This window comes from Thalassophryne amazonica, chromosome 7 (genome assembly GCF_902500255.1).
Source record: "Thalassophryne amazonica chromosome 7, fThaAma1.1, whole genome shotgun sequence".
Lineage (NCBI taxonomy): Eukaryota > Metazoa > Chordata > Actinopteri > Batrachoidiformes > Batrachoididae > Thalassophryne > Thalassophryne amazonica.
In genome coordinates, this window is record NC_047109.1 from 89,759,375 (window position 1) to 89,773,657 (window position 14,283).

A 14,283-nucleotide genomic window follows, 5' to 3' on the forward strand; every position below is an offset into this window, starting at 1 on the left:
TTTGTGTGTGACAAAAAAAAAAAAAAAAAAAAAAAATCACATGTGGTCACATACCTCACTGCAGGATGCCACAGCACGGTGCAGAGGAGTGAGCCACTTGTTGTCTTTGGCATTTACCCTGGCGCCTACAAGTTAGAGGACACTGGAAATCATTTTCATAACCTCTTGCATAACACTTGACATAAAATAAAGAATTTAGAGAACTATATAGTTGTGTTCTTTAATATCTTCATCTGTACACACAAAGAACAGACTGGAAAGGACTGACAATACATGCCATCTAGTTAAATGGGCATGAAAACATTCTAGAGTTTCAAATTTAGATTATTTCATCATGCTCCACAATAGTAGCTGTTCTTACTTGCCACCACAGAACAAGTAGCTTTGTGTATAAGAAGCTGGTCGGTTTGAATCCTGTTTGTGTTACCTCTGTACTCGGCCAAGACACTTAACCTGCAATGTCTCAGTCCACCCAGCTGTAAACAGGTACCGGCCTTGGCTGGAAAGTAACCTGCACTGGTCTGGCATCCCTTAGCTTATTTGTCACTGTCTCTAATACTGATTGGAAAAAAACAAACTATGTTTGGGTGTTTCTGAACTGCATGAAAAATAGTATCACAAAAAGAATAGTGTTCAAAGTGTTTCTGTGTAGGCTCTCAGTTGTCCAGGTGGTTTCCATAGTAGAGAAGCTTGAATCTTCGACTGGACTGGGTTGCTTGACGCGAGGACGTTTCGCATCAAATCGCAGAAGCTTCCTCAGCTAAAGTTCTTGCTCTGGAAGTCTGACTTCTGTCTGACTCTTTTAGAGACGAATGAACAGAAGCCAACAAAAGCTGGAGTTTTAAACCTAACCAGACCCCTCCTACTGAGAGGCAGACTGCTATAGGCTAGTGACTAAACAATAGCTCTAATTAGCAACTATTGTGCTCTAGTTAGCACTCTCCTAATGACAGGGCAGCTGTCCCTCCTAATGATGGGATGGATGCCTTTCTTGATGGCTCCCTTGATGACTCTCCTGATGACGTGAATGACTCATTACCATGAACAAAAGGCTGAAACTCCTTTGACCTGAGTACCCCATTGTAAACAGGGGACAAAGCGTGTCTCAGACCCCCTCCCCAGTTAAGGCTGGGTTTCAACTGTTTCACATAGAATGCCTCTTTGACCCCTCTCTCAAACCATTTCTTCTCTCTGGTTAAGATTTTAAGGCTGTCTTGACGTCTACATGGAGCGAGTGGAGAAGACAGCTTTGACGTCTTTCACGGGCATCTTTCCCAGTCACTGGTTCAGATATGTTGATGACACATGGGTTAAAATCAAGCAACAGGAAGTTGAAGACTTTACAGAACACATCAACTCGGTGGACGCCAACATCAAGTTCACACGTGAGGATGCCAGAAACAACCATTTGGCCTTCTTGGACTGTGATGTTACGATTGGAGAGAACAGGCAGCTCCAGACAGGGGTTTACAGAAAACCAACTCACACTGACCAATATCTGCTCTTTGGCTCAAACCACCCCCTTGAACACAAGCTCGGGTGATCAGGACGCTTCAACACAGAGCCCTACAGGTGCCCACAACTGCAGAGGGAAGGGCTAAAGAACAACAACGTGTCCGGAAAGCCCTCACAGTATGTGGGTACCCACGATGGTTCCTGGACAAAGTGCAGAAGTCCCAGAGAACAGAGACCAGACAGACAGGAGACGGAGACAAGAAGAAGAGTAGGGGAAAAACTACAGAGGATCTTCAGACAGCACAAAATCCCAGTTTACTTTAAACCGATTAACACCTTGAGACAGAAATTAGTTCACCCTAAGGACATGATCCCTAGTTACAAACAGAGCAATGTAGTGTATTCTATCAGATGTCAGGAAAACTGTAACGAACACTACATAGGTGAGAATAAGCAACCTTTACACAAAGGACTATACCAGCACCACAGAGAGGGCGCCAGTGGACCTCAGTCTGCAGTTCATCTCCACCTTCAAGACACTAACCACACGTTTGAGGACAAGGATGTTAAAATATTAACCAGAGAGAAGAAATGGTTTGAGAGAGGGGTCAAGGAGGCATTCTTTGTGAAATGTTTGAAACCCAGCCTTAACCGGGGAGGGGGTCTGAGACACGCTTTGTCCCCTGTTTACAATGGGGTACTCAGGTCAAAGGAGTTTCAGTCTTTTGTTCATGTTAATGAGTCATTCACGTCATCGGGAGAGTCATCAAGGGAGCCATCAAGAAAGGCATCCATCCCATCATTAGGAGGGACAGCTGCCCTGTCATTAGGAGAGTGCTAACTAGAGCACAATAGTTGCTAATTAGAGCTATTGTTTAGTCACTAGCCTATAGCAGTCTGCCTCTCAGTAGGAGCGGTCTGGTTAGGTTTAAAACTCCAGCTTTTGTTGGCTTTTGTTCATTCGTCTCTACAAGAGTCAGACAGAAGTCAGACTTCCAGAGCAAGAATTTTAGCTGAGGAAGCTTCTGTGATTTGAAGCGAAACGTCCTCGCGTCAAGCAACCCAGTCCAGTCTGGGTTCAAGCTTCTCTACTATAGTGTTCAAAGTGCCCACAATGATTATGTAAGAGTAAAATTGTATAAAAATGATGCTAATATTATGTAGCACAGCACTGCAGAACCTGTGTCATGAACGTGGCCCATCAGTCAACTATTAACCTGTCAGAAATTGTGACACTAATTTCTGCACTGCACGAAATTACAGCCAAGCTAAACTATTTCTTAGATATTCTGTTGTTCACTCATAAAAAGGAAACTGAGCAAACAACCATTATTGTTCTATATTGTTACTCAGTTGCAATATTTATTTTCGAAATCATTTTGTTTAAGTGAAGTTTTATGACCAAGTGGAATTTTGACATTTTGAGCAAATACAATTTAAACAAGCTGACATCCAAGTGATCTTAAATATATAGTTATGATTTTTGAGAACAGCACAAAAAATATATAAATAAAATAAATTAAAAAAATCTCTCTTCTGCATGAAATTTTACCTGAAAGAATCAGCAACTCTACAATTTCTGCATCACCAAGATAAGCAGCCGCATGCAATGGAGTTCGCTTTTCATTGTCCTGTAAAAGTAATACACACCAAGGTCACCCAAATAAATAAAATATTTAATAAGTAAGCCTTGCAGTCCTTCCTGTTTTACACAGGTTAATATAGCAATCTGTTGAGGACGTATTTTTATTTTTTGGATTTTAAATATCAAGAGTATAAAAAGAAAAAGCAAATCAAAAAATAAAAAATAATAATAATTTAAAAAAAATTAAGTTATATGTTGGAACCCCTTCAATAAAATCACACAAATACAACTGGCCTCATTTTGACAAAAATGATATTGGAGACAAATGCAATAAAATATGCAAAGCAAGATCACAAGTGTGGACATTAAAACTTCGGCATGTACACTTGTTCAGTTTACCACTACTAACAGAAAGAGTTGCATCAGGAATCTGAAGGACCATTTCACATCAGATTACAAATTTAGAGGATCTGAAATTTTAAACAACAACATTGTGAAGAAACAGATGCGGCGATGAGTGTGGCTGCACTGAGATTACCTGTGCATTCACATCTTCTTTTTTAAATATGAGGGAGCGTACTTCATCTGGGTCTACGTTGAAGATGGCTTTCAGCAAGGCAGGCTGTTAAAAGAGAGAGAGCACAAAAAACAACCCAAATATCAGGATCATCATGTTTGAAATGAATGACTATCTCAGACTTACACAAAGATTTTATGCAGAATATCAGTGACCAATAAGCGAAACACCTAATACACTTGGCTTTTAACCATGCTTTCCCTTAAACAACCAACTGTACCATGAAGTACTTGTACACATTCTTGCTCATGCACTACACTTGTTATTGAAGAAATCCACAAGGTACACCAGCAGGTACACCAGAGCACTCAGACCATATAAAACCTCCCTTTTCACATCAAATAGTAACATTTTACAGCTCTCTTGTCAGCTGTTCTGACGAGTATATTTGTCAGTGCGCAGTGGCAATGAAACATCATACAGACGAGGGTAATTGTGGACTTTGTTCTCCAGAGTATAAGTCACTTTTTTTCTATTTTATTAGTTTGGGAGGTCCTGCAATTTATACACCAAAAAAACCCACAAGTTCATTCGTAATAATTTAATAACTATTTATATGCAACAGACTGGTGTCCTGTCCTGGGTGTACCCTGCCTCACGGTCTATGACTGCTGGGATAGGCTCCAGCTCCCCGCGACCCTTAATTGGACTAAGTGGTTGAAGATGTGTGTGTGTAGTTTAGGAGGTCCTGCAACTTATACACTGAAAAACCACAAGTTCATTAGTAATAATTTTAATAACTATTTATATGCAACAAACTGGTGTCATGTCCAGGGTGTACCCTGCCTCATGCCCTATGACTGCTGGGATAGGCTCCAGCCCCCCCATGACCCTTAGCTGGAGGAAGTGGGTATAGAAAATGGATGGATTTACATATTGCTCTCTCAGAAATCAATCCACTAATCACAATAAACCTCCAGTAAAAAAAACAATGAAACCAATAATAACCCAGGTCCAGGAGCTAAACTCCAGTGATGAAGCTAAGATTCATGTGGTATAAACAGAACTTTTGATGCCGCTCATTCCGCATACAGAGGACACTGCGTTTTTTTGTATAGAGGTTTGGAGTTTGTGTTGCAAGCAGCAACTTTCTGTGCAGATGGAAAGAGGGGCAGGGCTGAGCCGGCCTGCTTGCTTGCTTACTGTTTGACTTGGAGAGGAGAAAGGCAAGCTGCTTTAATGAAACGGAAAGAAAAAAAAATGCAAATGGCTCACAACACAACATTAAAGCAATATCTGTGTTATGGCATTGTCCCATTTATATATCTCCTAAAATATATTGGTACTGTTCATAATGCCAGTATACTGCCCAGCCCTAGTGAGGATAGGAGCATTAAATTGAATGGCAAGTTGAGAGTCTTGCCTTTTGGCTTAGGTCTTTCTTCAATCAATCAATCAATCAATCAATCAATTTTATTTATATAGCGCCAAATCACAACAAACAGTTGCCCCAAGGTGCTTTATATTGTAAGGCAAAAGCCATACAATAATTACAGAAAAACCCCAACGGTCAAAACGACCCCCTGTGAGTAAGCACTTGGCAACAGTGGGAAGGAAAAACCCCCTTTTAACAGGAAGAAACCTCCAGCAGAACCAGGCTCAGGGTGGTTCAGGACCGGACCGTCTTCACCATGACAGTCCGGTACAGCGTCTGCAGAACATCAGCTGCAACCACAATCTGTTATTCAATCTGAGGCTCTAAATGACCTCACACGTGAACAAAACCCCAAGACACTTGAACGCCTCCACTTGGGGCAAAAATTCTCCCCTGACCCAGAGGGGACAATCCAACCTTTTCCAACAGCGGACCATGATGTCAGATTTAGAGATACTGATCCTCATCCCAACTGCTTCACACTCAGCCTCAAACCTGCCCAGTGGACATCAGAGGTCATTGCCTGATAAAGCCAACAGAACCACACCATCTGCAAAAAGCATAGATGTAATTCTGATGTCACCAAACTGGACACCCTCCAGTCTCTGACTGCACCTGGAAATCCAATCCATGAACATCAAGAACAGGATTGGTGACAAGGAGCAACCCTGGTGAAGTCCTACACCTACGGAGAACAGGTCTGATGTGATGCAGAGAATGTGGACAAACTTCTTACTTTGGTCGTATAACCCTGTTTCCACCGAACGGTCCAGGTCAGCATGGTACGCTATTTGTGCATTTCCACATCCAGATTCAGGAACAGGTACCAAAATAACAGATGCGACCACAAGCAGCTACCATTTTATCAGCAACCTTTGGGTTTAATAATGGAACGGTAACAAAAGGGAGGCGTTAACCCGCTGCTGTGCTTCAACTGGCTCAGCAGCTAAAGCGAAAGCTGCAGTCCTCACATGACCATTCATATGGTTCAGACTTTCAAATATTAAAACCATTCACACATTGAGTGAACATAAAGTCTTAAGCTCACCTGTTCCCGATAATAAATCCCATGAGCCATGAAAATAAAATAAAATGAATTAAACTGTTTTTAAAAAAATGTTAAATTACACTGCAGGGGTCGAAATACATTTTTTAACCTACTTGCACTGGTGCTACTAACAAAAAAATTACTTGCACCAAAAAAAAAAAAAAAAAAAAAAGTTACTTGCACAACCAAAAGTCAGTCTTATATCAACCTTAAAACTCCTCCTCTGATGTGTCAGACTCTTCCTCTCTGGGGAGAGTTTGAGGGGAGAGCAGCAGACAGTTTTTTTTTCACGTGCGCGCGCGAACGAATCGTCCATGAAGATTATTGGTGACTGGTTTATAATAGGGGTGTCGTAAAAAAAAAAATCGATTCACGACCGAATCGCAATTCTTATTTATTATGATTCTGAATCGATCCAAAATGTCCAAGAATCGATTTTTTTAAAAGCAGTTTTTAAACATAATCTTGCTTACTTGCTGCATGTACTGTTTGTCAGGTACTGTTTGTCCATACTACAGCGTCCCCGCGAGGAGGGGTGGTCCGGCGTGCTTCAAACACTCATGAGCTGCAGAGTTCAGTGGCTGTAGCTTACCATGGCGGACGAAGAGCTAATTCAGCCAGCACCGTCTTTGCTGAAGGCAAATGTTTGGGCGCATTTTGGATTTTATTATTTGCTGCGTAAGAAGGAGCTTGACATGACTTATGTAGTGTGCAGAATCTGCAAAATGAAAGTCAAGTACTGCGGAAACACTTCAAATCAGCAAGCCCACATGCTACGCTATCACCCGGAGCTAAAAGAGGGGAGCAGCTGTCTCTGCTGACTACTGACCAGCGCTTCGCTAAACTGCCAGCCAACTCCGAACGAGCAAAGCAGATAAGTAAATTTACATCTAGAATCACTTGATCAACCTTGTAAAGCTGCATTTTGTTAAACATAAACATTTTTTAAGTAATACAACTATTTCTCAGAGCTCTTTGAATTGAAAATTGATTCTGAATCGAATCGGCACCCCAAGAATCGGAATCAAATTGAATCATGAGTTGTTGTACGATTCACATCCCTAGTTTATAACACAATTATGACAGAGTTTGAGGGGAGAGAGAGCGAGGAACTACAGAGCCCTGGAAGTGTCATCCCAAAATGTTTTTCATGTGGAGAGAATGTGCGCACGTTTTATTATATTGTGCTCTCATTGTTACATTGTGCGCACATTTTATTATATTGTGTGGTCATTTTGTTATATTGTGCGCACGTTTTATTATATTGTGCGCACATTTTAAGCAAACAAGGGCACGATCTACTTAAACGTGGCCACAATTTGTAAAACGTGCACTCAATTATTCAATATTGTCTTGACATAAATGTTGGCTATTAGTCAACAAACCAGCAGACAGTGTAATACATTTCCCCATCAGAAATGGATGTGGTCAGGGTATATCATGGTTAGGGCACACAAGGACATACAGAGAACTCCAGCTGCCCAGCATGGCATCATCCTCCAGATGCAAAGTGGGGCAAAGCGTCTCCCCGTATAGCGTCACCATATAGATCATATTATGGAGTTCATTTTGAACGAAAGGAAAACGTGTGCACGTTTTATTAATTCGAGGGCTCAATTAAAGGAAAACGTGCGCACGAATTATCATGGCCAGGAAAACGTGCACACGTTTTATTAATCTGACAGCACATTTTATTCATTCGTGGGCTCAATTAAAGGAAAACGTGTGCACAAATTATCATGGCCAGAAAAAAAAAATCACTTTAAATGACCTCTCTCGGGTTCCGTAAGGACCGCAGCGGCAACCAGTTTTTTTTTTTTTCCCACGTGCGCGTGCCACTGGTCGACATTTATCAGCTTTCCACAACAAATAGAGCACAGCAACTCACTCTGTGTGTGAGAGTCATAAAACGCAGGGAAGACGAAGACAACACACTGGAAATTGTTTTTTCCTTATTTATTCCTTTATTGTTTCATTCTACTGGTGCTTATAGTTGATAAAACTTGGATAAAGTTACTTGCACCAGTGCAAGCGCAGTATAAAATTACGTGCACTGCTCGAATAATACGTGCACAAACTAGCACATGCACATACTATTTCGAGCCCTGCACTGTGTAGGCACCGTGTGGTGGAGGCATGTCGACGTCTACATGCTCTGCCTACCAAACAACATACTGCTGGCAGTGGAAATACAAGCCAAGCCAGACTTAACCATTCCGACCAGTACCAAACTGACCCTGGGCTGCTGGGTGGAAATGAGGCTATAGAGACCAGATTTCACCTTGCAGCATTTCTGGTACTCCGTACTCCCACAGCATCCACCAGCGGACACCTCAAGTGACCCGGACGTACGCCTTTTTACAAGTCCACAAAACACATATGTCTACATGTGTTTTGTATTTCCAACTGGCAAATTTATACATTAACATCTCCCAAAATAACTCCCACAGCCACGAAAACTGGTGAGGACATGGGTCAGAGAGGTTTCCAAAGGATTCAAGCGACTAAAACACCACAAGCCCTTGAAAATGGACAGGGGGAGCAAATTTCTAGAAAGACAGTATTTTTGAGGACACTAAAGCACTGTCCCCATGGTGTTTTATGGTGTTCATTAAACAGACAGATTCTTCAGTGTTCATTCTTTGTTCCTCAATTAAATTCCATCCATTTACTCTAGTTTCATGTTTAAACAGCTTCTGCTTTTCTTTGGTTTTGGAGAAGTTACAGTCAACATACTGATCAGATCAGCACAGGATATTTGAGTCAATTATGTGGACCTGACTAGATTTTCTGTTAGCCAGGTCCACACTGCTGTACTTTTCTATGTGTCTTTGATCAGGCAGTTTTCCGCTGCCGATGGGAGGATGCTGGCATGGATGGAGAGAACTGTGAGAGTAGGGGATCTCTTCCAAAAAATGCAACTCATTAAAGACCCTGATGGAACATTCCTAACCAAGACAAAAATCTAACTCTTCCCTGATATTAAACAAGTTGTCCAAAGCAAATCCAACCACACACACACACACACACACACACACACACACACACACACACACACACACACACACACACACACACACACACACACACACACACACACACACACACACACACACACACACACACACACACACACCATTAGCTTCCACAATGAATCATTGTTAATCATGACAATTGGCCTGTCACATTTTTGTTGGACGAGACAGTCCACGCTAGATAGACACACTAGTAATGTTTGAATATCTTAACCATTCAGTGTGACCAAGATGCATAAAAAAATCACGTAAATTCAAAACTTGATACCATGCATATCACTGGACCTCTGATTCAATATACACCGCACTGATACATTCATGTGCTTAATACTGCATAGGGATGGGTATTGATATTGATGCCATTATTGATTCCGCTTATCGATACCTCTTGTGAATTTCTGTGTAGAGTCACAATTTGCTAATGTGTTATATTGTGCTATGCTTCTGTAAATGTCTATGTCTCTCATAGTTGAAGTGTACCTATGATGAAAATTACAGACCTCTCTCATCTTTCTAAGTAGGAGAACTTGCACAATCAGTGACTGACTAAATACTTTTTTACCCCACTGTAGAAATAAACCAAATCTGTAGTTTTCGTTACAAGCATTTCCTTTCAGACATTTTGGCATGATGTCCATACCAATGGTGAGCACAGCTAACCAAAAAGGTAGCTTCAATAAACGCTAATCCCCTAACTGAAAAGTTATCTTATAACGCTAAACCACCCAAAAAAATTATCGGAAGCTACAGCTAACCGCTAACTTTCACTATTGTCTCCGGTACACTCAGCTACTAACAAGTTGATTTTGAGTTTAAACACCGCCAAGGCTTCTGATAGAATAAAAGGCGACCACAAACTCAAACACAGCCAATGAGTCAGCGCTTGTCTTTGTGTGCCCTGCCCACTACTGTGGGGAAGTGTCATTTACCTTGACAGCATACAGTGGTCCAGCTGTGAGACAGACGTCTTGAAGAGGAAAGCAGGTTGCACGTCCTGTGCTGCACGTCAGCACAGGACGTCTCATTTTGGGAGGAAAATAAGTTTTGATCAATTGCAGTTTATTGTCTGTATTACATTTGGAAAGAGGTGTCATTTGATTTAAATGGCGATTGCCTTGAAGTTAATTCCGACCGGACTCTATCTTTCTAACGTGACTCTGCAGAGAGCCGCGTAGCGTTTGGAGCTGTGGGAACGGAACGGAGGACGATTCTCGTTTCTTTCTCGCAACAAGACAAGGAGTCCCAGATAGTGACTTTAATCTGCACAAAAGTCACTCATAATTGACATATTTTAAATGGCTTTTAGAGGGGTTAAGAAGCGGATTTTCCACTTCTGAAAAGCAGTGAAGCAAAGAACCGTGGGTCAGCAGTGGGTCAGAGCACTGCTTCATTACTTCAAGCTTCAAAGTAGAGCCGCACTGCAGACGTGGTCTGCAATCAACGTGGAGAAATGATCATTTTCCTGGCAAACACCCTCAAAAACAGCAGCTGCTCTGAAGGACCGATAACGGAATCATTAAGCAAAAAGACTATTGATGTCGGTGGATTGAATCATTGCTTAACGATTCTTGAAAAGAACTGGTTCCCGATACCCAACCCTACTACTGCTTACATAAATTTTGTTTCAATCGATGCATAAACTGTAGGGTGTGGTGTTAGTGTGTAAGCAGCTCTTTAATACTTTAGTTATTAGGGGTGTTTTTTGGGGGGGGGAGGGGGGAGGGGGGGATAATTGATTTAACCAGAATCGTGATTCTTTTCCTTAATGATTCAAATGATATTCAAACTTTCAAAAATCAATTTTTAAAATAACGCAGCCTCATTGTTTGAGTTTCTCCTCACTGCATGAAACGTAGGTGCTGTTGCAGGACTTTCTTGAATTTCCACTCTGTCATGTAAACAACAATTTACGTGGTGGAAGTGACATCAGCCTGTCCGGCCGGCTCATTAATTTCACACAGTGTCACGCAGTCAGACTTTGGCTGGACCTCGTGCGATAGTGTCTGAACATAATTATCAGCATGTCATGAGGGCATGAGCACCCGCCCACACATGTGCATTGCATGTTCACCAGCTGAGTTGCAGTACACAGTGGTCAGCTGTTCCAGCAGCACACTGTACTGGACAGCGACCAGACTCCGGGACTGTCAGCCACAGCTGACAATTTTGGATTCATGGTGTGTGTGTGGGGGGGGGGGGGGGGGGGGGGGGGGGGAGTTTGGCAGTCACACCCATGTGTTTTGACTGGTAATGCCACACTTGTGTTGCACTTAGACAATTTACACAGACAGCGAATCTGGTCATCTGCGCTCCACTATCATGCTGGAAGTGTGAACATCCCCGCCTTTTCTAAGTGCCCAGCGAGTGGTGTTGGATGTTCCTGTGTGGCACCTGGAATTTGGCCGACACCTGCCAAGAGGGGGGTCGAATGGGCATTCGCAGGACACTTGCTGTCTTTTAGCCACTGGTGTGCGCAGATGGTTGTGGCGACAGCTGTATGAGGTGCTTGAGGCTGCTCTAATTTTTCACAAATGGCATGCAATTCCTCCTTCATGCACCAGTTGGCTTCAATCGTGTTATGTGTAAAGGGGCCTTTAGATACTGCTTCAAAAAAATAAAGTGGACGAACTGGTCATCACATCCCGTGCTGATATATTGGAAGTATGGGTACGAGATTACCCAGTCTTATACTGGTGCTTCGACAATACTGTGACCCGGTGTCGCCGACCGAACGGCCCCCCCTAAAAACTGGTCCGCCCTGCCTTCACTGTGCATGCATCATTTGGGACCACGGCAGCTCATCTGAGACTGACTCTCTACACCCAAAGCAATCAAAGGATGTGATTATTAACCACCAGATGACAAGGTAAAACCTCTTAAATCATTCTAAAGTCAGTTTTAAGTAGACACAAGGCTGTTTTAAACAGAAATGAGGCGATAATCACCTCATTTCGCTACTGACGCAGCAAGACAACCTAGGCGCTGCAGTCTTTTATTATGAAATAATGCTGAATTTATGTGGAAATGATTGTTGTCCAAAAGCTTCGGATATCTGTCGCTGAGATAGATAATGACTGGAGTGCAGTTTTAAGCAGAAACGAGGTGATAATCGGTGGATCACAGCTGACACTCAGAAATGATGATGCTGTTGTCCCAAATGACGCATGCGTAGTGAAGACAGGGCAGACCGATTTTTAGGGGGACCGTTCGGTCAGTGACACTGGTATAAACCCCAATTATTGATGTTCTTTATGCTGAAGACTTTGTGTAGAAAATACATATTTTGGTTCTTTAAGGTGCTGTGAAAATCTTAAAACTTCAGGCAAATATAATCATTTTCTCTGTCTGCACACACAATATGAGCCTGCATGGATAACATTAAACCTCCTAAATTTTTCCAAGTTTAAAAGCCAATCTTTTCCAACTTGTCATAGATATAGTGAAATATTCTGGTATGAAAGCGATCAGTAGTTACAGCCCATATTACACATTGCTCAGTGTGTATTTGGGATACTAAGAGAAAGACAACAAGTAAGAAACTAGCACTCACTTGTATTAAACAAAAGACAACAGTGTTTTTTATTAAAAGGCTCATGACTATCTGTAGGGCACAGTGGAGGATAAAGTCATTAGGACACATTCAGAGTAATAAGTATACACTTTTGTACTTCCTATATGAGTATTTTTTTCCTTCTTCTAGAAGATTACTGTGAATCCTACCCAGAGAATATCTATAAATATTTTGTTGTTTTTCCTAGTTCACCAGTTCCAGATGACTGCTGCTGGAGATTTTCGTTGCTTCTCAAGCAAAACAACTGTGCACCTCTTCTTCTCATAGACGCCAATCTAGTTAATACTATCACCATGGAGACAGCTGTTTGCCAACTCCACAGGCTGGCAGAGCTGCAGGCAAATGATCACTCAAGCACACACAATGACACACGTACATACAACCCCTGGCAAAAATTGTGGAATCACCGGCCTCTGAGGATGTTCATTCAGTTTAATTTTGTAGAAAAAAGCAGATCACAGACATGACACAAAACTAAAGTCATTTCAAATGGCAACTTTCTGGCTTTAAGAAACACTATAAGAAATCAGGAAAAAAAATTGTGGCAGTCAGTAACGGTTACTTTTGTAGACCAAGCAGAGGGAAAAAAATATGGACTCACTCAATTCTGAGGAATAAATTATGGAATCACCCTGTAAATTTTCATACCCAAAACTAACACCTGCATCATATCAGATCTGCTCGTTAGTCTGCATCTAAAAAGGAGTGATCACACCTTGGAGAGCTGTTGCACCAAGTGGACTGACATGAATCATGGCTCCAACACGAGAGATGTCAATTGAAACAAAGGAGAGGATTATCAAACTCTTAAAAGAGGGTAAATCATCACGCAATGTTGTAAACGATGTTGGTTGTTCACAGTCAGCTGTGTCTAAACTCTGGACCAAATACAAACATGGGAAGGTTGTTAAAGGCAAACATACTGGTAGACCAAGGAAGACATCAAAGCGTCAAGACAGAAAACTTAAAGCAATATGTCTCAAAAATCGAAAATGCACAACAAAACAAATGAGGAATGAATGGGAGGAAACTGGAGTCAATGTCTGTGACCGAACTGTAAGATACCGCCTAAAGGAAATGGGATTTACATACAGAAAAGCTAAACAAAAGCCATCGTTAACACCTAAACAGAAAAAAAACAAGGTTACAATGGGCTAAGGAAAAGCAATCGTGGACTGTGGATGACTGGATGAAAGTCATATTCAGTGATGAATCTCGAATCTGCATTGGGCAAGGTGATGATGCTGGAACTTTTGTTTGGTGCTGTTCCAATGAGATTTATAAAGATGACTGCCTGAAGAGAACATGTAAATTTCCACAGTCATTGATGATATGGGGCTGTATGTCAGGTAAAGGCACTGGGGAGATGGCTGTCATTACATCATCAATAAATGCACAAGTTTACATTGATATTTTGGACACTTTTCTTATCCCATCAATTAAAAGGATGTTTGGGGATGATGAAATCATTTCTCAAGATGATAATGCATCTTGCCATAGAGCAAAAACTGTGAAAACATTCCTTGCAAAAAGACACATAGGGTCAATGTCATGGCCTGCAAATAGTCCGGATCTTAATCCAATTGAAAATCTTTGGTGGAAGTTGAAGAAAATGGTCCATGACAAAGCTCCAACCT

General features: G+C 41.7%; 1 protein-coding gene across 1 annotated transcript in view; it reads right to left on the minus strand.

The window, feature by feature from the left end:
* ankrd28b (ankyrin repeat domain 28b) overlaps positions 1-14,283 on the minus strand; it is a 42,913-nt gene that overhangs the window by 13,505 nt on the left and 15,125 nt on the right. Inside the window, exons 2-4 of the mRNA XM_034175014.1 lie at positions 3,579-3,662; positions 3,008-3,086; positions 55-125 (exon numbers count right to left, since the gene is read on the minus strand). Coding sequence (XP_034030905.1) covers positions 55-125; positions 3,008-3,086; positions 3,579-3,662 — 234 coding nt within the window. The remainder of the gene's footprint in view (positions 1-54; positions 126-3,007; positions 3,087-3,578; positions 3,663-14,283) is intronic.